At 45.2% G+C, this 26,954-nt stretch overlaps 3 protein-coding genes across 15 annotated transcripts in view; 1 reads left to right on the forward strand and 2 right to left on the reverse strand.

Moving 5' to 3' along the window:
- RDH5 (retinol dehydrogenase 5) overlaps nt 1-1,310 on the reverse strand; it is a gene marked incomplete at its 5' end in the record, with an annotated part of 6,927 nt that extends 5,617 nt beyond the window's left edge. Inside the window, one exon of the mRNA XM_083727885.1 lies at nt 953-1,310. Within this exon, the coding sequence (XP_083584011.1) occupies nt 953-1,310 (358 nt within the window). The remainder of the gene's footprint in view (nt 1-952) is intronic.
- Nucleotides 1,231-26,954, forward strand: part of ITGA7 (integrin subunit alpha 7) — a 100,393-nt gene continuing 74,669 nt past the window's right edge. For 5 of the 13 annotated variants that reach the window (XM_083727399.1, XM_083727397.1, XM_083727400.1 and 2 more), the window contains exons 1-3: nt 6,974-7,009; nt 7,732-7,809; nt 20,249-20,325. In XM_083727399.1, the coding sequence (XP_083583525.1) occupies nt 6,989-7,009; nt 7,732-7,809; nt 20,249-20,325 (176 nt within the window). In that variant the 5' untranslated portion in view covers nt 6,974-6,988. Of the gene's footprint in view, nt 1,338-6,967; nt 7,010-7,731; nt 7,810-13,078; nt 13,301-20,248; nt 20,326-20,450; nt 20,768-22,959; nt 23,053-26,954 lie in introns of those variants that run through there. The other 8 variants (XM_083727390.1, XM_083727392.1, XM_083727387.1 and 5 more) reach the window with 7 other exon arrangements.
- Nucleotides 9,396-20,701, reverse strand: BLOC1S1 (biogenesis of lysosomal organelles complex 1 subunit 1). Its single transcript, XM_083727877.1, has 4 exons — nt 20,559-20,701; nt 19,009-19,081; nt 11,580-11,712; nt 9,396-9,885 (listed from the first exon to the last, which is right to left on the reverse strand). The coding sequence occupies exons 1-4, from the start codon at nt 20,617-20,619 to the stop codon at nt 9,775-9,777; spliced, it is 378 nt and encodes a 125-aa protein (XP_083584003.1). The 5' UTR covers nt 20,620-20,701; the 3' UTR covers nt 9,396-9,774.

The raw sequence follows: 26,954 nt of genomic DNA on the forward strand, positions 1-26,954 counted from the left end.
CAGCGTCTCTCACAAAATTTCAGGTGGAGGTCTTATTCAGCCTTACTACCACTTTTTAATGGGTGATACCAAAGATTAAGCCTGAGATGTTTTGTATGCAAAGGTTTATTATGGGGGGATAAAATGCTGAGTTGTTACCAACGTCTTGTAGCTGAAGTTTAGAGATCTGGGTTTAAGAGTACAGTCGTACCTTGGATCTCAAATGCCTTGGCTCCCGAACAAATTGGCTCCCGAACGATCGAAACCCGGAAGTGACTGTTCTGGTTTCCGAACAATTTTTGGAAGCCGAATGTCAGATGAGGCTTCCGCAGCTCGGAAGCCACACTTTGGTTTTCGAATGTTTTGGAAGTCGAACAGATTTTTGGTACTGATTCCATTTGACTTCCAAGGTATGACAGTATACATTATTCTATCTCACTTCCCTACCTGTAAAATGGGTATAATTGTGACCTATGTTGGGATCGCAATATAATGAGTACACCACACTGTAAATTAAAGCTAGTAATAATAAGCTGCAACTCGAGCATTAATGAGCACATGTCATGCATGCAGAACAACCTAGTTTCAGTCTCTAGGAGACTGGGGAAATACTCCTGCCTGAAACAATGAAAAGCCACTGCCAGCCAGTGTTGACAGTATTGGGCTATTTGGACCAATGGTCAGACATAAGGCAGCGGCTTAAGTTCAGCAACAGCAGCAAAGCAGCAATTATACTAGCAGTTGTGCTGCTGTCTTAATCCTTAAGCACATTGTAAGCACAGGTAAGCAGCCCTGTGATTTTTGAGTAATGCAGTCAAATCCCTGCTCTTTTAAAGAGCTTTTCTTGTCCCAGCTAGAACTGCATTGGTTGAAAGCTGCAGTTTTAGAAAGTTGACTTCAGCGTCCAGAACTTTGACTTTTCTCCTTGTTTTCTGTAGAAGCACAACACACACTCAGACCTGACTCACCCCACTGCCCCCCACCCCCCAGATCTCTACCGGGGCGAGAGACTCACCTTTTTCTCCCACTTCACCTTTCACCCACTGCACGGCTTTAGAGATGCTCTCGGAGTTGGTGACGTCCAGCAGGATGGTGCGCAGGTTTGGCGAGCTGGACCGCTGCAGGTTATCAGCCCCCTTCTGGGTTAGGCAACCTGCCAGCACCTGAAAGCCCTTCTTGTCCAGGCGCTTGGCCAGCATGTTCCCGAAACCCGTGTCGCAGCCTGTGATGAAGACATACTTGTCCTTGTAGGAGCTCAATGTCTGCCTGTCGCGCAGGAACCAGACCACAATCCAGAGGATACTGAAGAGCAGCGCATACCAACACAACATAGTAGAGTCTCGACGAAGACCTGCGGGGTAAGGGAAAATGGGCAAGGTGGGCTGAGCACCCAAGTGCTCTCAGCTCTAAGTACTGAATTCTGCTTTTCGTTTTCAGGTCAATAAGGAAGATCCATCTGTCCTAATTACATAGGCCAGGCTCTAGTGGGAAACCTAGTGTGTTCCTGGACTACATCTCCTATTACCCTACACCAGGGTTTCCAGTTGTGTGGTTTTTTTGGACTACATTTCCCATCATCCCTGACCACTGGATGATGGGAGTTGTAGTCCAACAGCTGGAGGCCCATGTTTGGGAAACCCTGTCCTAGATCATTGGCTGTACTGGAGGGCAGGAGATTCCCAATCCCTGAGAATCAGTAGGCTTCTGAATCTAGAACGAAGCTGTCTGTTGATATTCTACTCTGCTGTTATCTAATCAGTCATGTTAATTACTCTTAGGAGATTCTCAACCCTGGCCTTTGGCAGCTAAGGTATTTTGTTTTGTGAGATCCACCTCTTTGGCTGAATTTATGTCACTTTGTAATGGTTTAACTTGCTTTTTTAAAAATGTCACAGTTTATCTGTTTTTATACTGGTATATAATGTTAGGGACGCAGGTGGCGCTGTGGTCTAAACCACAGAGCCTAGGGCTTGCCAATCAGAAGGTCGGCGGTTTGAATCCCCGCAACAGGGTGAGCTCCCGTTGCTCGGTCCCTGCTCCTGCCAACCTAGCAGTTCGAAAGCACGTCAAAGTGCAAGTAGATAAATAGGTACCGCTCCGGCGGGAAGGTAAACGGTGTTTCCGTGTGCTGCTCTGGTTCGCCAGAAGCGGCTTTAGTCATGCTGGCCACATGACCCAGAAGCTGTCTGTGGACAAATGCCAGCTCCTTGGCCAGTAAAGCAAGATGAGCTCCGCAACTCCAGAGTCGTCCGCGACTGGACTTAACGGTCAGGGGTCCCTTTATCTATAATGTTGTTACATACCGGAACCCATCCTTGGACCTTATGGTGAAGGGCCAGTAAGAAATAGGTAAAATAGATTGTCCTTTATATATTTTGAGGTAATAGGAAGAGATGATGAGGGGCAATTCAGAAACAAACAAATGCTTTAATTAATCCTCAACATATTTTAACCAAACTAAAAGTAATGCTATATTTTTCACCATAATGTGGCTGGTATTTAAAAAACAACAACAAACCAAATAACTGGGACTGAGGCATCTGTGCTGGCTTGGGAACATGATGTGGGAGAAGGGGACCTCTAATAACACTTCCTCCTAAACGGAGGTGAGGGAATGTGACCTAACCAGGTCTAGGAATACAACTCTGTGATCTTCACCCCTCCATGCATTAACTAGCTTTAAGCTTGTTATTTATATTTGACAGCAGTTTCCCATGTGGTTTAGCTCTGAACTGGTCTTGGGGGGGGGGGGGGGAGGGAAGACCATTCTGTGTGGCAAGCAGAAATGCTTATGCTGATGGATTGATTGTATTTGTGCGACATTCAGTTGCACCCATTGTGCATGTAGTCTTAAGTTTCCTGTGGACATGATAAGTTATAGCATCTGGACGAACTCTGCTCAACACAGAGATGGAAAAGCTAGAAGTCTCAGGGGAGCCAAGGATTGGGAATCTTCCAGGGCTGTGATCAAAGCTTGCGACTTGCAGTGCCCTCAGTGGAGTCGTCCTTGTCTATATATGACCACTCTCTGAGGTAGATGCAAGCAAACTCTCTCCAGAGCTATTGCATCTAGTGGGAGAATTTGGCAGTGCAGGCCAAGAGCAATAAAACAGTACGAGGTTATCAGCCCTGGTTGCTCCCACAGCTCTAAGCAGGGGCTCATACACACATTTTACGCCACACATTCCTCCACATCCTTCCTGCTCCAGCGATTGCCATGGCGACCTGCCCTAAACTAGGCCACAGGCCTGGGTGTGACTGAGATTAGATGGGATAACAACAGCAGCAGCAGATTTCCAGCTTCGTGTCTTAGTTCTTTGGACAAATGTAGGCATAACGTAGGGTTGTACTCTTTTATGCAGATATATTTGAGGCACAAGCAAAAACCTCTAAGTTTTAAAATGGGCCAATTAATACAGACTCGTTGCAATAGAATATTAATATACTTTAAGCCAGGGGTCTATACAGTTGTTGCTAGACTACAAGTCCAGTCATCCCTGGCTGGAGCTGATGGAAGTCCAATAATATCCCTGCTTAGGTAATATTAACATGACATAGCGATTAGAGCAGGCATAGGCAAACTCGGCCCTCCAGATGTTTTGGGACTACAACTACCATCATCCCTAGCTAACAGGACCAGTGATCAGGGATGATGGGAATTGTAATCTCAAAACATCTGGAGAGCGGAGTTTGCCTATGCCTGGATTAAAGTCACCAGCTAGGACTCGAGTGTCCCAGGTGCAAATACATTTTCACCTATTAAATTCACTGGGTGCCTTTGGCTAGTTACACTCCCCAACCCTTATCTACCTCACAGGGGTGTTGTGAGGAGTTTGTGTGTGTTTCCATGTCAGCCAAGCTCACCATCAGGCGCTCTGAAGTTGCTTCAAAAACCCAACTGTGTGAGGCTTGCTGGACCCACCTTTGTGGTAAACTCATGATGGGTATGAAATGAATTCCTCTGTGGATTTCACCAGCAACTGGTTTATAATGCTTAAAACAAAAATCACCCAAACTATTCTTTCCAGCAATTACTAAACCACAGAATGTGTGTGCACATTTGGCCTCATACTTTACATGTCATGTGGTAAAAGCAACAACAGAAGCACAGGAGCCTGCCATTCTTTACATGCATACTTGTGGGTAAAGAGGGAGTTCTAAGCTGTGCTGGGAAACTTGTCAGCAAAGAAAGCTTGTTGTTGTTGTTTAGTTGTGTCCAACTCTTCATGACCCCATGGACCAGAGCATACCAGGCACTTCTGTCTTCCACTGCCTCCCACAGTTTGGTCAAACTCATGCTGGTAACTTCGAGAACACTATCCAACCATCTCGTCCTCTGTTGTCCCCTTCTCCTTGTGCCCTCCATCTTTCCCAACATGAGGGTCTTTTCCAGGGAGTCTTCTCTTCTCATGAGGGGGCCAAAGTATTGGAGTCTCAGCTTCACGATCTGTCCTTCCAGTGAGCACTCAGGGCTCATTCCTTCAGAATGGAGAGGTTTGATCTTCTTGCAGTCCATGGGACTCTCAAGAGTCTCCTCCAGCACCATAATTCAAAAGCATCAATTCTTCGGCGATCAGCCTTCTTTATGGTCCAGCTCTCACTTCCATACACCACTACTGGGAAAACCATAGCTTTAACTATACGGACCTTTGTTGGCAAGGTGATGTCTCTGCTTTTTAAGTTGCTGAAAGAAAGCTACTCTGGACTAATTCATGAAGAGTGCAAGGCTGTGAGTTTGCAAAAGTAGCTTGTCATTTGCTTCCCCACAACCCCCAGGCAGTAGATGGGGAAGCAAAGCAGGGCATCCTAGCTGTCAAGACTTCGTTTGGGATCGTGAAACAAAATCAACAGCCAAAAATGCAAGTGTGCCGTATCCCTTGGGAAATCTCTGTCAGCAGGCACTATGTTCGGTCTCGAGTCCAAATCTGAACTAATCCAGCGACAAACACGGTACCTATTTGACATCTGCTACCTGACATGGATGAGACAGCGGTACCTTATTAATTCCTGCTCAATTCTTGGGGAATTCAATGCCTGACTTTCTCTCACACGGAAGCTCAGTCCATACATTTGAGACTCCAGTGGCTGGGTACTAGAGGATTTTTCCCTTGCTCCAGAATGCAAGGATCAGGGGAGCTTTCATAACCCAGTTTTGTAAGTGGCCTGGTCCCGTTCAGGGTCAAGGACCGTGAGGCCCGCATTACATACCATATGATGCAGCTCTATATTTTCATCTAGCACATAAAGGTCAGGGGAGGACTTGTGTGCTCAAAAACAATTCATAAGCATCTGTCTGCTATTCACTCAGACAGGCCAAATAAGGGATGGCGAGTTAAGATTTCTTCCCTTTGTCCTAACAGTTGTGGCAAATGATAGTAATGCTTATTGGTCTTTATTTTTAATGTAATTTAAATATAAGCACATTCACTCGTGCAGTACTTCTAGCGCAGAGATTGCACTTAAACACCGATGAGTCTGAGGTGTTAAGTCTCATGTATGATTTACCTGGCAGGCTTAGTAGCTTTGACTGGACTTAACCATCCAGGGGTCCTTTACCTTATACCTTTACTTCACCTGGTACAGAGCAGAGGTCACACTCTTTTCGCAAAACAGAGGGTCAAAGGTGATTTTGTCTAGAGATGCAGAACTGGCTAGGCTACTGTTCTTTAGTAGGTACTACAGTATAACTAAATTTTAGGGCAGGGATAGAAAACCCTCTAGCCTTTTGGGTATTGTTAGGACATGAAAGCTGATCACAAATGCTCTCACACACCTGTGGGCTGTACATGTCGCTCTATTGCCACAGAGTTCTGCCGCCACATTCTACTGCATGTGTAAAAGGTAAAGGTAAAGGTACCCCTGCCCGTACGGGCCAGTCTTGACAGACTCTGGGGTTGTGCGCCCATCTCACTCAAGAGGCCAGGGGCCAGCGCTGTCCGGAGACACTTCCGGGTCACGTGGCAAAGCTGCATCTGGCGAGCCAGAGCCGCACACGGAAACACCGTTTACCTTCCCGCTGGTAAGCGGTCCCTATTTATCTACTTGCACCCGGAGGTGCTTTCGAACTGCTAGGTTGGCAGGCGCTGGGACCGAGCAGCGGGAGCGCACCCCGCCGCAGGGATTCAAACCGCCGACCTTTCGATCGGCAAGTCCTAGGCCCTGAGGCTTTAACCCACAGCGCCACCTGCGTCCCATGTGTAGACCAGGCCAAATATTTACAAAAAACATTCCCACCCCCTTTCAAGAGACCCTCTGCAATCACTTTATGGTGCCCCATCTGTACCCACCCAGGTCTTCTGCATAAACCTTGGGTTGTGATCCGACACCATTTCAAAGAGAAAGGATGCAGAACTTGGATGCCAGTGGCTCTTCATTCCAAGGCAAGTGTGAAGACATCCCCAGGGGAGGAAGAAAATTGTACAAATCGGGCTCAGGGTGAAAGATCTCGGGTCCACTTAAAGGCAGAGAGGCTTTGTACATGTTACTGGCTTAAAACGTAGCTAGGCTGATCTTTCTCCCCCTCAATTTGGATCAAAGCTACTTTGGTGGTAGATGCATCAAACCACAATTATTTCAGAACAAACAGCAGCATAGATGTGGAATGCAGCTAATGCCGTGTGTATACCACTGCTCAAACCCAGTGGTGAGAGCCCACCAGATGCAGAGGAGATGGGCATCTGTGCATTGGCACAGCCACAGTGGCCGAAGCCAACACAGAACTCAAGATTTCAAAGAGCAAGCTTTTAAGACATTTCGGAAGTGGGTCTTCTCTTCCAGAGTTGGAGCTTAGGAGCCTGAATTCCTAACTCCACTCCCGTCTTGCACGTGTGACTTCAGCTCCCTCAAGAAGAGAGCAGCTGCTGCTTGTGCTGAAGCAGACAGTAAGTTTATTCAGGTGTCAAGACCACACTCGGATTTCAGCTCTTCCCGTTAGACACCCCCCCCCAGCTTCCTCAACTGCAAGATGGACTGATCAGCGGCACACCTTGCCATTCACAGGGTTGCAGCCATGAAGAGGAAGATGGTTCAGGTTTGTTCCGTTAAGTTCCTGGGACTTAGGTGGAGTGCAATACCAGCCCGCCCACCCATTGTCCTCCTTACCTTCTCACCAGATGCAGCTGTTGATAAACTTGGCAGACTCCAGCGGCAGAAGCAGCAGCTAGTCTCTGCTGGGTCTAGGACTATTTACCCTGTTTGGCTTCTGCTGTACAGAGCGGACAAGAGTTCTGCTCCTAGCCAAAGTCCAGGAGGGCAAGAAGCCAGAGCCTTTGCCAATCAGCTTCCCGGTGGACGCTAAGGGGCAGGGACACAGCCCCAGCATTAACCCTTGATGCAGCTGCAAAGCAATCTGCACGGTTAACCTCCACTCAGCTGAATTCCAGTTAAATCTCTCAGGAGCTGTGTACTGAGGAATCGGAGAAATCTTAGACTTAAAGAGCTTGGGCTATAATGAAGAAGCTGATACAAGGATACAAGAGTTGCATTTCCTTGAAACCCGTCTTCACGGACCATGCTCAGGGTGGAACAAGACTATTTGTTGAAAACAATTTCATTTATGTGATTACCACCCTTATTCTTAAAAACTGCCCGAGGCAATGCACAACATAAAACATACAATAAAACTCTTGAGAAGGGAAAACAACTGGAGGGTGTGGTAAGAGGAAAGCTGGTACTGAAAAATCCTTCCATAGTTTAACCACGTCAGGGTAAATCAGATGCACATCTGAAGTTTATTTAAAGTATTTTGTATAGGGAAGTTCAAGTGTCCACCACGCTGCACCCATTGCAAACAGCATCTCAAGATCTGCTGCATCTGTGGCACACTCGGTGGTAGGTCATAGTCGCCTTGTTTATGGGACTGAGATAAGTTCGCATGCCCCCCCTTGTTCTCTTTTGGATTTCAGTTTTTAAGAAAACATAGGGTAGTAATCAATACAATTGTTACTCAAGAGTAGAACCGCTGAAGTCAGCAGCCATGTCTAACTTAGGTCCATTAATTTCAATGGGCCCTGGCTGAATATAGCCTGTTATGTTCTGTGTGGCCTTTGGACTGGAGATGGCTAGGTAGTCCCTGTCCACTGCCATTTTGTGAACGAGCTATGAGTTGCATTTTATGGTATTGTTTGTATACTGCCCTGAGAACTTTGGCAAGAGGGCTGTCTACCAGTGAAATTTATAAAATATTAGTAGAAATGGAGGATAAAGAAGACAAATTAAAAGAGGTGTGGGAAAAGGAGACAACAGGGCAGATAGATAGTCAAAGCTGGGGGGAAATATGGGAGAATCTTTCGCTGAAAATGTTGTCTATAAGAAGAAAAGAAAATTATTATAAATTAATTTGGAGATGGTATTTAACACCAGTCAGATTAAATCAAATAAACAAGGAATATCGGTGTTATGCCAGGAAACAGGGAATTATGTTCACATGTGGTGGGGGTGTAAATATGGCAGGAGGGCTGACTAAAAACAAAAGAACACCACCAGCGTCCAAGCATGCAGCATGGAAAGCAGTGTAGCGATGAGAGTTAAGCAACCCCTTCTCCGTCAAAGTGAGGCTCGCATGAAGGCTGCTTCCATGTGTTGACATCCTTCAGCTGGGAATCCTAAGCAACTTGGAGGAAATGTCAGATACTGCCACTTCTCTGCTTTAAAGTGGGACAGAGCCTCCTAAGTCCAAGGGGGAACCTGCCTTTGAGACCGTAAGGGGATGAGAAAGTATCTGAGCGTGCAGGATAAAAGAGTGTGTTGGAAGCTAGGATCCCATGCCTAAGCTCTGCCCCAAGTCTTGTGATCAATGGACTTGCTTGGAAGGAACGTAATGAAAAGGCATTGTTGATTCAAGAGCTCCCATCACTACAGTTATGAAATCTACTTTGAAGAGGTCAGTGGGGTTGAAGAGACTGAATAGTAACGCATCTCACAGAAAAAGTAGGAGGGGTATGAGATGTCAAGGACTTTGCTTTTCTTGCGCTTTTATAGAAGATTCTGTCTCCTGTGTGGAAAGGTTGGCTAGTGGGGAGGGGGAAGGGAAGGGAGGCTGGAACTTGGGGGGCTTAACCCCTCTTCTCATTCCATTACACACACACACACACCGCCCCCTAACAAGCAGGCTCTGCATGTTGAATCACAGTAGATTAGGACAAAACTAGCCGGAGAAGGGTTCCTTTGTTAAGGCATGAAAAGGACCTTCAGAGAAGGATTTAAAAACTAAAGAGGATGAGGAGGCCAGGCTAGGAGACATACTGGGCACTGAGCCAAACCTACATTGAAGTACTCAAGTCTCTGTAAGGTTGCCTGTTTGGATAAGGGGAGCCAGGATACCATCTTTGCTTCTCCTCTCCAAGATGGGCCTGGGCAGCAGATGCAGCCAGGACACACGCTGAGCTCCCTTTAGTGATTCATGCCAACACTCACCATGCGTTTAAACCATTCGTTTTTATTCTGTTCTTTCTAGCTTCATCACAGCGAGAGGTAAAAGCTGGTCTGCACAACCCCTTCTCCACCTTTCATTGTGTGTATGTTGTGTTTCTCCTGAATCAATACTGGTTTGTTTTTAATTCCCCACAGCCAGATACCACTACCACTCATTCAGCAGTGACACACACAGGCCAACATGCCTTTCAGTCGCTGGCTGGAGGGCAAGGGCAGATCTCGCCCGCTGCTGCAAAAAGGCAGCCGCTGACCATTTAATAAGGGCTGGCAGACAAGAGATTTGCCATTTCTTTACTTGCGCCCCCACGCTGCTGGCTGCATGAAGCGGGGGAAGGGGGTCCAAGGAGGAAAGGTGTGTCCATTTCAGGAGGTGGATGGCTGCAGCTGCCCTTTGTAAACGTACTCTAGGGCCGTGGCAATGGTCCGCATGTCCATCTCAATGCTACGTGCCCAGTTTTCCACGTCGCCAATCTCCTGCCGGGAAGAAGAAGTCACGGTCAAAACACTCATCTCTTTGCGTCTCAAACGGCACGCACCCTGTTTCTCCACCTGCCCTCAATCTTACTCCCAGACACCCAGTTAGGGCAGGGAGATTTCGGGTAAGTTCAAAGCACACTGTACAGTTTGAGTTCTCTGATTTGGCCTAACTTTTCTGCGATCCTCCTTTGGTTCCTTCCTCTTTATGCAGCCTTTTTCTTTCTCCAAATTCCTCCTTGAAGCCCTCACTTTTCCATCAAGCTTAATGCATTTGCCCAAGTTTATCCTTGTTGTCTCCTACACTACGGACAGAAAGACTGTGGCCTCACTGGGACGGAGACTCATCTCTCTTGCTTATACTACTTTGTAAAACGCCATGTAAATTGACAGCACCATATTAAGAATTACTGTTCACAAGCAACTTTCAATAATTTCAATTGCTTGTGACTTTATTTCAATAGGTGAAATGGCTAACTAAGGTACAGAAGAAGAACTACATATACAAGTAGTCTCTGCTAGGATCAGGCATGACCAGACATGCTAATACTTCCAATTAATGTCCCAGAACGTTTTACTCTTATCTTTGAGAACAATTCCACAAGACACTACAGCTACATATTGTGGGTTTTTAAGCAGCTATATATGGCAGCTTTAAATAAATTTCTCCATGCAACATTTAGGGTGGAAAACTGTACAGATACCAAATTTCACGCATACACGCAATTTTGTGGGGCTAACATATTCTGATTGTTTTGTCTCTCTTGCCGAGTTGATAACATGGGGAGCCCCATGCCCAGCAGGTGGAGCTCTCCAACTGATTATTGTCAGGAGCACCTACAACTGGAAGAAGCACAAAGTGTGCCCCATGGCTAGAATCCTATCATCAGGGAGTCTATATTGTTTTGGCACAAAAGCTGTGAATTGGAATATGCAGGCTCTTGGGTTTCCCCAACGTGTCTCACCCTCCTTAATTCCAACCAGGTGTTTTTACTCATTCTCTGCTTCCCCATGCATACTTTCATGTTCTCCCTCGCAGGTATAAGCTCAATAGACTGCGGCATCCCTCTCAGACAATCAGGAATAACTTTCTGACAGCAAGAGGAATGGACTCCCTTGGAAAGTGGTGAGCTCTCCTTCCTTGGAGGTTTTTAAGCAGAGGCTGGATGGCCACCTGTCATGGAGGCTCCAGAAACATAGCATTGGAAGGGACCCCAAGGATCATCTAGTCAAGGCACCTGAAATGCAGGAATGCGCAGTTGTCCTGTATGGGGATCGAACCTGCAGCCTTGGCAATTATCAGCAACAGACTCTAACCAACTGAGCCATTTATTTGAGATTCCTGCATTGCAGGGGATTGGACCAGATGTCCCTTCAAACTCTGATTCTATGATCACCTACTGCCTCCGATGTCAGGGACCAACTGTGACTTCTCAGCAAGCCGCAATACTCAAGGGCTAATTTGTTATTACTTCAATTGTTCTGGCACACACCAAAGCCTGCCCCAATCCATTCTCCTTTATTGCCCACGAGCCCCTTTCTCTCCCTTGTTCTCTGCACAAACCCAGCCATGTTTCCCCATCGCCAAACCTCACCTCCCATCACCCATCGAGTCCTGTTGTAACTTTTAGGCTAATCTTGAGGTTACTGTGCAAGATATGTGCCTCCCCCGTAGGAGCAGCTATCCCACCGACCTTCAGAGCCTGATTGAAGTTTTCCACCATGCTGATCCACTGGCCGGTCTGTTTGGCAAACTGGGCAGCCTGGATCTGCAATGTCTTCACTTCGTGGTCGAGCTTCCTTTGGTTCACATAGGCCTGCGCCACCCTAGAGTGTGAGAGGGAGAGAGGCTCAGCGATTAATTAAGACAAGTAGGGGAGGGAAACAGAGGATCTTTCTCTGTGCCAATCCCTCCATCGCTGCGTTTTCTGCTCGGCTCTTCGCCATTCTGAGTGGCTTCCCAGCTCGGAGCGAGCTAACCCCAGGGGCAGAGGCAGGCGCTGGGAGTCTGCAGCTGGGTAAGTTCCCAAGCTGTAGAGGATTTAACGGCTCAGCAACATCTGGCAATCATTATACAGCACTGGGAACATCTGGAACCTATCATGGCCGAGGCAAAGGCAGGTGAAGGGCTGGGCAATGATAAGGCGTGTGAGTGATTTTCCTCACCAAGGGAGAATAAATCGACCAAACAAGGATGGGTAACAGGGAAGGGCAGGTCAGTTACCCCCACAAAACAGTAAGGGTGTGGCCAGAGTGGGGAGACTGCGGGCAGCCATGGTAGTTTCAAGATATGTTGCTGTGCTGCTGTTATAGGAAGAGACAAGGGGATCTAAAGCAATTCAGATTCAATTGGGTCGATTGCGTGCGTTTCAGGGTGGCAGGCTTCCATGCTTCCAGAACACTTTCAGAAAACAATACAGATTTTACAGCCCGAGGAATGGTTCTATGCAATTTGTAAGTTTCACATCCAAACTTTTTTTAAAAAATTACTGGCTCGTGAGGCACTACCTGAACTATTTTGCCATATGTGGGGTGGGGAAATGGATGGATGAGTAATACATCTAGTTAAAAACAGAACACTGGAGTGCCAACACCCCTCATCCTGCCCCATTTCAGTTACAAGCCAAGAGAAATTGATTTCTTGCCAAAAGTGGACATAAAACCCAGGCCTCTGTTGGAGCACCAGAAGTCGTTTTTGCCATAAGCGACTGGCATGGGATCGGGAAGTCACAAGTTGTTGTTTAGTCGTGTCCGACTCTTCTTGACCCTATGGACCAGAGCACGCCAGGCACTCCTGTCTTCCACTGCCTCCCACAGCTTGGTCAGACTCATGCTGGTAGCTTCGAGAACACTGTCCAACCATCTCATCCTCTCTCGTCCCCTTCTCCTTGTGCCCTCCATCTTTTCCAACATCAGGGTCTTTTCCAAGGAGTCTTCTCTTCTCACGAGGTGGGCAAAGTATTGGAGTCTCAGCTTGACGATCTGTCCTTCCAGTGAGCACTCATAGCTGATTTCCTTAAGAATGGATAGGGTTGATCTTCTCGCAGTCCATGGGACTCTCAAGAGTCTCCTCCAGCACCATAATTCAAAAGCATCAATTCTTCAGCGATCAGCCTTCTTGATGGTCCAGCTCTCACTTCCATACATCACTACTGGGAAAACCATATGTTTAACTATACAGACCTTTGTTGGCAAGGTGATGTCTCTGCTTTTTAAGATGCTGTCTAGGTTTGTCATAAGTCACAAGTACAGTCCTCTATTTGGTTTTATCAATGTCAATTTGATTTTGTCTTCTCCAAAATTCATACACAGGGTGCACTGTGGTTAACGGGAGGACCTTGCTCCACAGGACCAGCAAGATGCAAGTCGCTGTGTCCAGCCAGCACCTGTCTTGAAAATGAATGTCTCTTGCTTGGTAAGAGGTAAAAGAAAGTGAAGTGCCATGTCACTGTGGAAAGGCAGACAAATAAGCCCACCTTTGGGGAGCTGGAAGAGCTGTTGGAGCTCTCTTCTGCCATATAAATATCACCCTTCGAACGGAAACTGGGAGGGCAAGTTTGCCCGTTCTGGTTACATACTGTTTTGTGACAACTTTAACGAGGTAACTTGAGATATCCAAGTGAAGGAGATGAAATGGTTTTATACCCTGACTAGCTTATTAAGTAAACCGACTACATAAGAGAGTGAAGAACACTTGCTATAAAGGCGAAGGCAGCTTGAAAGAATAGGAGAAACACTCATGGAAACTTTGGGCTGCCGGTTTTGACTCATCCACCCGTATGCTGTTTACGATGCCAGGTGCTGAGCTATTACTGTACTGTCTTTCCCAGGGGAGAGGAGAAGGAAGCACTTCACCAGCCCTATGGTCAGTGGCTGTCGGGTGCTTGGGAATCCCACGCGAGGGATTTTGACAGATGGGCAGGATAACCCGGCTGTCAATCATGTGACTGTCAATAATAGTGTCATGTGACTGGCAGCTGGGCAGCCCCGCCCAACTGTCAAGTTTGGACCCGTGTGGCTGATCCTAATAAGGATCTGGCCTATGGAACCAAAAATGTCCCCCACACCTGCCTTAGTTGGATGGAACAGGTTCCTGAATGATGCACTATTTGTTCATGTAGTAGAAAAAACCCCACCTAAATTGGCTTATATGAATTATATATATCCCTATTAATGCATTTAGTTACAGATAGGTAGTGTTTGACAGGAATTTCATCTACACCATTCTCCGAGTAAGTCTTTAACATCCCTTCATGAAATGTTGTTCTCATTTATTCCTGCCTAATGAAGTGGGTCAATTAAGTTTCAGTAGTTTTTAATGAATTATTTACTGCGTTCTGATCCAGTCCCTTCTTTAATCAAATATGCGCTTATTTGAGATTCTGCTGCTTAATCTGAGGTATTCTTTTGAGAATACTTCCCTAGCCTTCAATGAACTATTGTAATCCACTAAGTTCCTGTCTTTAATGAACTAGGCAATTAATGAAGTCTTTTAATAGTCCTTGTTAAATCATTTAAAAATGTTCTTCAGTGAACTAATTCTTTTTGTATTTTGTAAGGGGATATATTTTCTGGGGGGAAAACTTCTGAATTAAGTTCATGTGTTCTCTTTTCTTACTCAACTGTATATATTTGGTAGAATTGACACAATGGCACGTATATTTGGCAGAAGATCTGGGTTAAATCTGGCATTTGGGACAGCAATGATTCTTGTGCAAGTAGTGAATCTGTGGAAAATAGGGACCAACGTTTGTTGGTATTGTCCTAGTGAGAGGCTTGTCATCAAACACTTCATTGCACGCATTTTCAACTTACAAATGCGAACAGTCTAACTCACCTGGTCAAACACGTTTACAAATGTCTCCTGTTATTCAACAAGATTTGCATCTTGTTACTAAGCTCTATAGTGAGGAAATATTTTGTGCGTGTAATAAAGTGTGTTAATTATATTAAATACTTTGGGGGGAATATAAGGAAGTGTTTGAAGATTAGATTGTAAGCTTGTGAGCAGGGGCTGGCTTGTTTATTTGGTTGTATGTAAGCCGCTCCGGGAGCCTTTTTGGCTGAAGAGAGGGGTACAAGTGCTCTAAATAAACACGGTAAGGAAAGCTAAGTGATAGTTAAAGAGTATTTAGATTCTTGTATGTGTCCGTGCTTCAATCAGGATAGGGCAGCAGGGTTGGACACATCTGCCTGGATCTAGAGCTTATATGAGCAGAATTCTACCTGTGTGATGCTCCTGCTGCTGCAGAAGTGGCCAACCCCACAGGCTGCATTTTAGCATCGGGAGTTGAACCCTGTCAAAAGGTGGGCTGAAACAGAATCCCCGTTTGAGGAGTACACTTTACTCTGGATACAATCACACTGAGGCTCTGGCTTTCCGAAAATAAGTAAGCTAATATTTATTGTTGGAAATACATGTGGAGATGCAATAAGCTATGCTTGTTCTTGCATCTCAAAAGAGAGTCCCAAGTATGTCTGCTCTTGTGAGGGAGGCAGAAAGATGGGAGAAAGGAAGTGAAGACATGAGGTCAGCAAGAATATTGGTCTAATGCTGACAGAAGATCAACAAAGGTCAGCACAAGGTGGCCAGTCTAGGATGCTTGGAGGTCCCCCCCTCTCCTTTCCAATGCAGATACATTAATCAATTGTGAGGTTTTTTCTCACCTGATATCCCTTTGAAAAAATATTTTCCACAGAGATGGGAATTATAATATTTCTTAGATGGAAGAAAATAAAGTCATTACATGAAAAGCTGGAGTGACAATTAAGAAACCTGTACCCACCAAAAATTAAGGATATAATGTATTATAAATGAAGGACGAGTTGATACAGGTTTAGTATTGTGGGATGTTTTTAAAGAGGACCATTTTAGTATTTTAGCAGCTAGAAATGACAAGAGGAGGGAGCAGCTTGCTGTTTTCATCACAGTACAGTGGTACCTCAGGTTAAGTACTTAATTCGTTCTGGAGGTCCGTTCTTAACCTGAAACTGTTCTTAACCTGAAGCACCACTTTAGGTAATGGGGCCTCCCGCTGCCAGAGCACGATTTCTGTTCTCATCCTGAAGCAAAGTTCTTAACCCGAGGTACTATTTCTGAGTTAGCGCTGGATTCATGTACATATACAGGGCAGAAAAATCCTTTGCCTCCTTAAAACAAGAGATGTTTTGAAAAAGCTACCAAGCGAGAAATGTTTTTAGCATGGCAACTGACAAAAGAACAACAGAAATGCACCATTCCATCTTTAATAAGCACGGAGCATGGAGAACTATATTTCTTCAAACTACAATTTACTGTTATAAACACAATGTAGTTGAGTATGGAAAATAATGGAAAATATTTTCATATCAATGGAAATTTCCTAGATTGAATTTCGAAGAAAGGATTACTCAAGCAATTGCAGCTCAGGAGGTTATGTACGCATGTCATGAGGCTGGGCGCCTTTAATTCTGCATTCTATCAAGCCCACATACAAATAGCGGCCCCTATTATGGCCAAGCTTTCAAAATTACTGTATAATGAAGGCAATTACTCCTCAAAGCTGAAAATCAAGCAAAGGTTGCCAATAGAAGGGAAGAGGCAGTACAGTAACTGCAAAAACATCATCTTAGCCCATCAAAAGCTTGGGGGGGGGGGAAATGTCCCATCACCAACATCTCTAGAGTGACCCCAGGTGGTTCTCTGTGAGGGGGAAAAGATCAGGATACCATAACAAATGGTCTTGTCCACATACATTTTGCAAAGTGACAATGAAAATGGCAGCGTTGGGTTTTAACCTCACATTGCCTTGTAGCATCTGAACTGTGACAGACTCAAGAAGCTTGACTGGTCAAAGCAGAGATGTTGTTTCCCCACTATCCCACCAGCCCTGGAAGTCATCCAGCTGGAATCCAAGTAACTCTCCCAGGGCAGCTAAATACAGCAAGTGTTTGGGAACAGTGAAGTAATCCCTGCTTTAAAATAGCAGGCAAGAAGCAGGAAGGTGAACAGGAGGCATGCTTTCTGTGCAGAAGTAGTGACGCCTGAAAGCTTACTTCAGATTTGTTTTAACACGTACGTTACTACTTCTTAATAGACCTTCTTTTCTGTGTTCCCCTCCAATCTACACTGTGTGGCAATATCCTTGGGAAACAGCAAAGCAAGGGTAGCCATGTGGTCTCTCCCATTCTAAACAATCAATACAGACTTAGCAATGCTGCCAAAAACCCCTAGGGAAGTGTGGGCCAGAAGAATGAAGCAGCAGAGACTTCTCATCAGCTAACCACAGAGCTGGATGGCGCCAATGGCAGAGACTGGACACCACTTGTCAAGGCAATAATAGGTCATGCTATAGAAATGCAGCAACTTCCACTTTTCATGGCAGTGAGAGGCAGGTCTGCAGCTTGGATAAGGCATAGGGTTAGTGGCCCTTCTGTCCACTGTTTATGAATATTGTTTAATTTAATAGGGGAGAACAACTTTAAAACGCAACATGGACCACAAAGAGCTTAGCTGACCAAAATTAAGAAAGAACGCCCTTCTAATTAGCATGTTATACTTTGCTGACGTAAAAAGCTCTTGCCTTAGGGTGTTTTTCAGCCATTATTCCTGGCAATTATTCCTTCTGCATTGTGGATCTTAAGTCACTCTTCCAAAACCTTTACAGTCAACTCCGCAGGCTAGAAACTTAGGTTTGTAAAGCTAATATTCTCCCAATCATATCAAACTTTCTCAGGCTAAGGCAAATTGCTTTGCTGAGCAATATGGAGGTCTTGGCTAAGGCAGAAATTAAAGGAACTGGAAAGCTACTTCAGCAGACACAGGAACTCTCTAGCCCGGTCTTCAATATTCAGCTCTAAGCAACTTAAAGAAGTGTACCAAGATGATGTTGGGATCATTATGAAAGGAAAAATAAAACTGGCAATATCAAAACGCCATTATACAATTTTATGATGCAACCACACTTGGAATGTTGTGTACAGATCTGGCTGCGGTACTCAAAAAGGATATTATAGAACTGAAAAAGTACAGAAAATGGCAGCCAAAGGGACCTGAGGACTGCAGCAACTTCCCTACAAGGAAAGGATAAAATGTTTGGGGCCTCTTTAGGAGTGGGGAAAGGTGACTATCTGCCAATCACCCATTCCCACCAGCCTTCTGAGTAATACCCCTCCCCACCTTCTCACTATATAGAAGGGTCTGGAAACTTCTGTTTCAGTGTATCTGAAGAAGTGTGCATGCACACGAAAGCTCATACCAAGAACTGACTTAGTTGGTCTTTAAGGTGCTACTGGAAGGAATTTTTTTTGTTTTGACTATGGCAGACCAACACGGCTACCTATCTGTAACTGGAACTATGGAGGGATGTGAGAGTTTTATGCAATTATTCATGCTGTGGAGAGCAAACAGAGGTTTTCTTCCTGCCTTGTAATACTAGAACCAGGAGTCATTTGATGAAGTTGAATGATGGGGGGTTTCAGAATAGATCAAAGGGAGTAGTTCTTCACATGACGTCTAGTTAAACTATGAAATTCACTGCCACAAGACATGGTCTGCCAGCATTAAAAAGTCTTCAAGAGATGCCTGAAAGTAAAAAAGTGAGGATGCTAGCTAGAATCTGGGCTGGAGGATTGTTCCACAATATGGGGCTGGCAACATGAAATGCCCAACTCCTAGGGCAGGCCAGGAAACTAATAGCCTATGAATGGAGCCTGCGTCGTTCTTTTTTGAAAGATATGAATTCAATAGAAAGTGCGCCACCATCTGCAATTGAGCTGGGCTCAGGAGATCCTTATGGTATCCTGGACCCACGTTTTTCAGGGCTTTGCATAAAAACGCAAGAACCTTGAACGTGACCAGGTAGGATACGAACAGTCAGTGCAGATGTTTTAGCGAAGGTATCACAAGCCCTGAGCCACTTATCACTGTTCGCAGTCCAGCTGCTGCATTCTGCACCAGCTGGAACGTCTACTGAGTCATGACTGTCCCCCACTACTATGCAGGTTCTCAGTTGACATTTCCTTGTTAGGGAGCAATTTAGCAGACTAAAGGTTGGAAACAGCTCAGACGTGGAAATGGGTAACAGTATGTGGTACTATTAACCAAAGATTTGTATGGAGCCATCATTACTCAGTACCGCTTACCCAACGTTCAAGTGGTCAACCAGGGCTTCGGTTAAGCAAGTGGCTGCAGCGATGGCCTCTCGCCTCCGCCGTTCTAGAGAGAGAGGGGAAGCAGAGGCCATTTTGTCATCTCAAAATGTCTATACGTTTTGCGGGAGGGGCACAAATTGAAGATGCATCAACGGTAGCACTCTTTGTTTGCTTCATGCAACTTGTCCTCATAATGCGTCAAACATGCATGTGCTGCTGCCTTTTCTTCCAAGTTTGGTATTTTCATCTCCACTCCCCTAAGCAAACACTGAGGGCTTTTCAACATCTCCACTGTGCCCCCCCACCTCGCTATTTAGCACTCAATTGGAGCAAACAATTTGTTCAGATTTAAAGCTTAAGAGCAGATTTTCCCTGGGAAAGGAGTGTGGCAAGTGGCAAACCAATCTGGCCTGTGCTTTCTTAGCAGAGGACACACAGGAATGTAGACGAGCCTTAAATGTGTGCACAAACTTATATTTGTGCATCCTTGTGAATCCTTCCTACTAATTTGACAGTGTGCTGGAAGGGAGACACTGAGGCAGAATAATCAGAAGTAGCCTTTTAAAAAAATGAGTCTGGCAGTGCTCTTCAACCTCGGGTTGGTCTACAGTTGTTGCTGGACTACAACGCCCATCATCCCCGAGCATTAGCTAAGCTGCCAGTGGGTGATGGAAGTTGTGGTCCAATAGCAACAAGCCACCCAACAGATAAAGTGGCACAGCACCAACGCGAAGAGATGCCTAAGTGGAAAAACACTTTTTTAGGCAATCCAAAACGCTTCCCTCAGCATCTAGGAAGCCACATGTTCTCCACCAAACCTTGCTCCACAACTACCCATTTCCTGGCTTTCATGGTTGCTGCGCTCAATGCAACCCTCGATTTCTACAAGTAAACGGTGGGAACCCAAAACCCTCCAAGTGTCCCTATTTTCAACAGTCCCTGTTTCTGGTTTGATCCCGGAAAGTCTCGCTTTTCCTTAGGACATTCCTATTTTCAACAGGGAAATGCTGGGAGAGTATGGAGTTAGCTGAACCCTGAGCCATTTGAAGGGGGAGTTTAATGTTTTATTATGTTTTAATATATGTTGGAAGCCGCCCAGAGTGGCGGGGGCATCAAAAGTAAATAATAATAATATAGAAAGTCGCTATTACATCGGAGAAACGTTGGGGGGTATGGGAACCCGGAGGGCCCGAAATGCCGTAGGTAAAGTGCGTAACATTCCTATTCACAGCTGAGCTCAAACGTACACAAAAGAGTAAAGCAGAGGCGCCGGAAACTCCCGTTCGTTTGGCTCCTGACGGCCGGCAGGTACGCACTCCTCCTCCCCTCCCCTTTTCTCCCCAATGACAGCCCTCTGGACAAATAGCGACAACCCACAGCTGCCGCAAGGGCGTTTTCATTGGCGGTGGGCGGTTGCCAAGGCGACGCTCGGAGCAAGGCCCGCGCGCCCGGGGCCCCGCGGTGTTTTGGTTTTGCGTCCGAAGCAGCCGAGCTGCTACGCGAGCCCAGAGGCTTCGGAAGGGGCGCTAGGCCGCGCTCACCTTGCAGCTCTTTCCTCTCGCCCTGCTTCGCCTGGTGCTCCCTCAGCAAGCGGGAGAGCATGGCTGCGGAGAAGCCACACGGGGAGAGAGTCCTCTTCGCTCCTCTTCCTCGTCATATGACTCCAGCCGTCGTCACATGACTCGCCAAGCGCGCGCTCTCTCTCTCCGCCCCCCCTTCCCGTCACTGGAGAGCAAGATTTCGAAAATAGGTATAAATAACCCTGCGAGATAGAGTTACCATCTCCCTCCCGCCATCTCGCCACGCCCTTTGAAGTTTTGCGTTTTTAATATAGGCAGAGGTACAACAGATTGAATTTAAATACTTCATTGTCACTTGTACAACTTGTATACAGTGAGGTCTAATCCAGTTGCAGCTGAAATTGGAAAAGTGGGCGGGGTGACAAATTGTGTACACTTGAAAACGTTGGCAGCATTATAAGAGAAATTCAGCAGTGTAAACAAGTTTTGTTGTTGGAAGGAATAATGGAATACTGAATGGTTTGGTTTAGGTAAAATGTGCAGGGATTTATGATACGCAGAATGAACCGTGGCAAGGGAAGCCGTTGACATTTTAAGGTGGTTTAAAGGAATATTCTAAAGTGTAAAACAGAAAAAAGTAAAAAAATGATTTACGGTATAGTGTATATAAAAAAGGGAAAGAGGGTGGGGTGGGTGAGGTGCTTCACCTGTCAAATTTCTGCCTGTCATGCAGCTCTGGTAAGTTGGTCGAGATACTCTGAAAACAACACTGTTTTCATGCTCCATGGCTGTATCCTATTTTATCATAGGAACACAGGGAAGATGTCTTATATATATATATATGTTGTAAGCCACTCAGAGTGGCTGGAGGAAACCCAGCCAGATGGGTGGGATATATATGAAAATTATCATCATCATCATACTGAATCAGACCATTAAGGTCATCTAGTTTAGTACAGTCATACCTCTTGTTACATTTGCTTCAGGTTGAGCGTTTTCAGGTTGCGTCCCGCGGCGACCCGGAAGTACCAGAAAGGGTTACTTGTGGGTTTTGCCACTCGCGCATGCGCAGAAGCACAAAATGATATCACGCGCATGTGCAGAAGTGGCGAATTGCGACCCGCAGACGCGGGTTGCGTTCTGCTCATGTTGCGAATGGGCCTCTGGAATGGATCCCGTTCGCACCCAGAAGTACCACTGTACAGTGGTACCTTGGTTCTCGAATGGCTTAGCTGTCGAACAAATTGGCTCCTGAACACCAAAAACCCAGGACTAAGCGTTCCGGTTTTCAAACATTTTTTGGAAACTGAATGTCTGACGCGGCTTCTGTTTGAGTGCAGGAAGCTCCTACAGCCAATCAGAAGCAGTGTCTTGGTTTTCGAACAGTTTCTGAAGACGAACGGACTTCCGGAACAGATTAAGTTCGAGAACCAAGGTACCACTGTATTGTCTACACTGGCTGGTAATAGCATTTTGGGATTTCAGGCAGGGGCCTGTCCCAGCCCTGCCCTGCTGCTCTACAACTCACTTAGCCACTGCCTTTTCCCCGTCATGGCCATCTGTCATGGATGCTTTAGCAGAGATCCCCGCATTGCAGGAGGTTGGTCTAGATGGCCCTTGGGATCACTTCCCGCTCTACAATTCTATGATCATCCACCATTCCACCACAAAGCTGGTGCTCTAGCATTCTTATTCCTTCTGGACTCCCTGCCTGCATAAAAAACACCTTGAAGACTATTTCAGCAAAGTAAACAACAGGGTGCAACTTTAACATAGGGCTGTGTGATTCATTTATGCATTCCATGCTTACTTTGTCGCAAGAATCTCCACATGTTTCTGCATATATTTTCCCTATTCCCTTTCCTACTGGAGGATTACTACATATTTTCATGCACACAAATGAGACGCTTTTTGCTCACAACAATTTATATATGCTTATTTTTATAATGTAAGTATGGTTTCCCTATGTCTGCAATTTGATTCTTCTGAATGCGGGTCTCCAGTTTTTCCTAATGTAAGATGCCTCTTGATTCCTTGGTCAGTAAGATACCGTATTTGACTTCTGTTAAGCAGTGTGAAAGCAAATTACAAGAATGGCACACTGGAATAGTGAGACGTGTAGTAACTTCTACAAAGTTATTTTGGAGAGTCTTACAAAGGCTCCTTTCATTGCCAGTGCAGCAGCATTCTCGTCAATCCAAGCTATGTCCTGGGAATGTAAGTCTTTTATTTGAGTTCTCCTTTTCTTCAGATAGTTGCCATTTTGATTTATAAATTAAAATTTATCTGGCCATTCATAGACCATAGAGTCCTGTTTTGTTGAATATGGACAGTAGCTTCAAAATGGAAATATGGCATGCATATGAAAGAAACCTATCCCAGGTTATTCTGCTTTTACATGTTCTCTCCCATGCGTATTAAGCCTGCACTTAGGAGAGACCATAAGGAAAAAGAATATGTTTTGCTTTTTACCTTATGATGGGCTGGAAAGATGATGATCTAAAATGAGCAATCGGTAAGGAGCTGGCTATGGTACAGGGATGAACTTAGCCGCTATTTCTAAGAGAACCAAAGAACATTATCGTAATGAAGGGTTGTTGGCAGTGCCCTGTCATCGATAACCGTAGAGGGAGGGTGAGTCAGCAAACTCTGACACAGCATCTGATCTCACAGGATTGATTAGTGTGTGAATCAGAGTTGGAGCTGGAATAAAAATAATAATGCTGCTTCCAGGCTGGATCGAGGACACTGCCATTTGTAATGGACAAGGTGGGGAAGAACAACAGGGAAAAGATAAAAAGAACAAAGAAGTCCCAAGAATTAAGGCTGGGCAATTGGATATGATACATTGAGATCTATGTGGCTGTGATATAGTACCCAGCTATAGATTCTGTGTGAGAATCTTGAGGAAATTTTCATGAACTGCACTTGGGTTTACGTGCATATGCATATACTTTACTGAGGAGATGGCCATCTTGACATCTTCATCTAACCGTTCAACATACCTCTGTGATTCTAAGGTTAATCGAGTTTGTTATCATTTCCCCTGCCATTTTTCTTATTTCTTTCCACATCATCAGCTGTCTCCTCTAACTACTTTCCCACTGCATTCAGGTGCCATTAGATTATCTTCCCCAAACCCTATTTTCATCCATACTCAGAGCAGGGAACCCTTTTCAGTCTGAGAGCCACATTCTCTTCTGGACAGCCTTCTGAGGGGGGTCGCATGTCAGTGGTTGTTGGGATTTACTCGCAATAAGTGGAGCTTACACCAAGATAAGTCTTCTTAGGATTACACTCTTATAGTAGAATAGAATACCTATTTTATGTATTTAAAAAAGTGTAGGGACAGGGTTGTACTTTTGTACCTGGACTAAGGAAAGGCCCTATGTTGATGTATTATTATCTTTGATATCTGGACTAGTGTTAAAATTTATATCAAGTCATATAGCATTTATATTAAAAGGAGGAACATCTGGGGGAAGGGGCTGGGACACCTGTCACTTTTTTGATGACATAAAGTAGATATTCAATTCTTCTTACACTGTTAAGCATGTTTACTCAAAAGTAGAACTCTAATGGAACTTATTTCATTGTAAATGTATACAATTTCAGTCTCGGTCATACAGGTGATGTATTGTTTAACAGCTCTTTGGCAGTCTTTAACAACAGTCAACATAGGATGCTTTAGAGAAATATATAACAGAGGCTAGAGTGTAAATAGGTTAATTCCCCCAATAGCTTGATGCCTGCCCATTGGCTGTTTTAGCTAATGCCAGCCAGTGAACCCCCTTTATCAATTAATTTTGAATCCTTTGAACATTGCAGTCCCAAGGGAACAACTGAGTTCTGCAGGTTGATAAGATTATTTAGCACTTAACATTCTGGTAGGTGCAGTGCAAAGCATAAAATTGATAGGTGGTTGCCAGAATGATTTCCAGTGTAACAGAAATACCAGAAAAAGGAAGATGGGACAGAAGCCAGGAAAGTGAAACAAAGAAATTCGGATACATTACTTAAATATATGGCCAGATGGAATGGCCACTGACTGGTGGAATCTTTGCTTGGAGGAAGAAGCTTAATGGGAACATTGTTTTAGGGCTGCTAAAAAGAAGCAGGAAAATATGGTGTGTTGTGAATGTTTGGTGTTTGTTCTGTGCGACTCCATTGATCTGAAACAATATATGCCCATTAAAGTAGGAATGAGGAAAAAGCTGGCACCACTTTCCTTTCATCCATGTGTAGAAAAATAAGAGGCTAGGATGTCCTGCATCATCAGGGGTTGAATTAATTCAGTCACTGAATCTCTTCCTACTTTATGATAATATGACAGCTTCTGGGGAGATGTATGGGCTGCTCACTTATCCAGCAGTTCTGATTTTAGCGGCAGAATTGTGTCAAGGGTGCCTGTATAAATCAAGAATGGAGAGGAGGTTTTCAGGGGCTGATCGGAGTCGTAGTTCAGCAACATCTGGAGGGCCAAAGCCAGTGTGGTGTAGTGGTTAAGAGTGGTATACTTATAATCTGCGAAACTGGGTTCGATTCCCCGCTCCTCCACATGCAGCTGCTGGGTGACCTTGGGCCAGTCACACTTCTCTGAAGTCTCTCAGCCCCACTCACCTCACAGAGTGTTTGTTGTGGGGGTGGAAGGGAAAGGAGAATGTTAGCCGCTTTGAGATTCCTTCGGGTGGTGATAAAGCAGGATACCAAATCCAAACTCTTCTTCTTCTTCCTTACACCTGATATTACCCCATATTAGTACTGTAGTTGAGAAAAGTATTTGCTTGTAGAAAGATGAGATCTGTAGCTGGAAGAAGGAAGGAGCACAAGAGTTGGAAATAATTTGAGAAGCTGAGCTTTGATAGAGATACATTGGATAGATCAAATAGTAGGGTTTGTGAACTGAGGGAAGGGAATGGAAACTGGGCTTGATTTTTTAGAGTCCCAGGGTCATAACAGATCAAGTTACGCCTAAAGCAACTCTAGATACAAGGGTGAATGATCCACCCACTGGTTCCCTGTTGGGGTTGGTTTAATTTTGACATGCTCTGCACCACTTTGGTGATTTTTTAAAAAATGAAAAGTGGTATAAAAAGATAGGAAATAAATGTTCGTTTACAGTAGCGCAGTCTGCAGTGTGCTCAAGCAGATAGTTACTGTCCTATTCCAAAGATGCCTGCAGAACCAGAGGTGCAGGTGTTTATGGTGTCCTTTTCTGATCATGGGGGAAAGGTTGTCATCACAAAGATCTCTCTTGCTACAACCTTCCATGACTGGGGGCTACATTTGTAGCCCAGATATTTTGACCTATAGCTCCCATCAGCCCCAGTCTGGCCATTGGTTGGGGCTGATGAGAGCTGTGATCCAAAACATCTGGAGGGCACTAGGTTGGGGAAGGCTACTCTAGTGTTTGACTTCCCATTTATCCACTGCTTGATATTTTAATGTGCACTTCTCAATAGTTGGAAGCTATTATCTGGAATGTTAGTTATTCCCCCCCCCCCCCGGAATAAGCATTCATAGGTGTGGCTCTTTGGACAATTTTGCTTTTTGCTCTGTCCTTCCTTGCATATACTTGGAAGAAGAAACCAGTGGGCTCAGCTCCCTTGGCACTCACTTGTTCTACATTATTGTTCTACATTATATGTCTTTTTAGCCCCACCTACTGCCTCTTGCGTGGCGCTGTGGGTTAAGGTCAGAAGGTCAGAAGGTCGGCGGTTCGAATCCCCACAATGGGGTGAACTCCCGTTGCTCAGTCCCTGCTCCTGCCAACCTGTTTGAAAGCACCTCAAAGTGCGAGTAGATAAATAGGGGGGAAGGTAAACGGCGTTTCCGTGCGCTGCTCCGGTTCGCCAGAAGCGGCTTAGTCATGCTGGCCACATGACCCGGAAGCTGTACGCCGGTTCCCTTGGCCAATAAAGCGAGATGAGCGCCGCAACCCTAGAGTCGGCCACGACTGGACCTAACGGTCAGGGGTCCCTTTACCTTTTTACTTCCTCTTGAAAGAGGCAAGGACGGATAGCCTCCCCTAGGCGACTCAGAATTACCAAAGGAAGACTTCATGGCTGACTGCTACCCTGGCTGTCAAATTTCCTTATTATAGTTAGTTGAAAGCTGACCAGATAGTTTCACAGAAGCCAGCATGAATGGAGGTTTGAGTTTTTTAAAAATATTTTGTTAATTCCAAGAAAGGGCTCAGAAGCTTACTGAATATTCTAAACAAGGAATTCTTTTCACTTGACAAATTCTACTTCTAAGCTAGGGTTGCCATATTTCAGAAAGTGAAAGTCCAGATGCAAAAGTTGTTGAGCTTTTTAATGCAAAATTGTTGAGCTCTAAACCCTGAGGTTTTAGAGCTATTTTCCCCCAGAAATCGCCGCTTCCAATATGGGTTGTCATACACCCACATTTTCCCGG

Source organism: Podarcis gaigeae (genome assembly GCF_964106915.1).
Source record: "Podarcis gaigeae genome assembly, chromosome: 2".
NCBI classification, from domain to species: Eukaryota; Metazoa; Chordata; class Lepidosauria; order Squamata; family Lacertidae; genus Podarcis; species Podarcis gaigeae.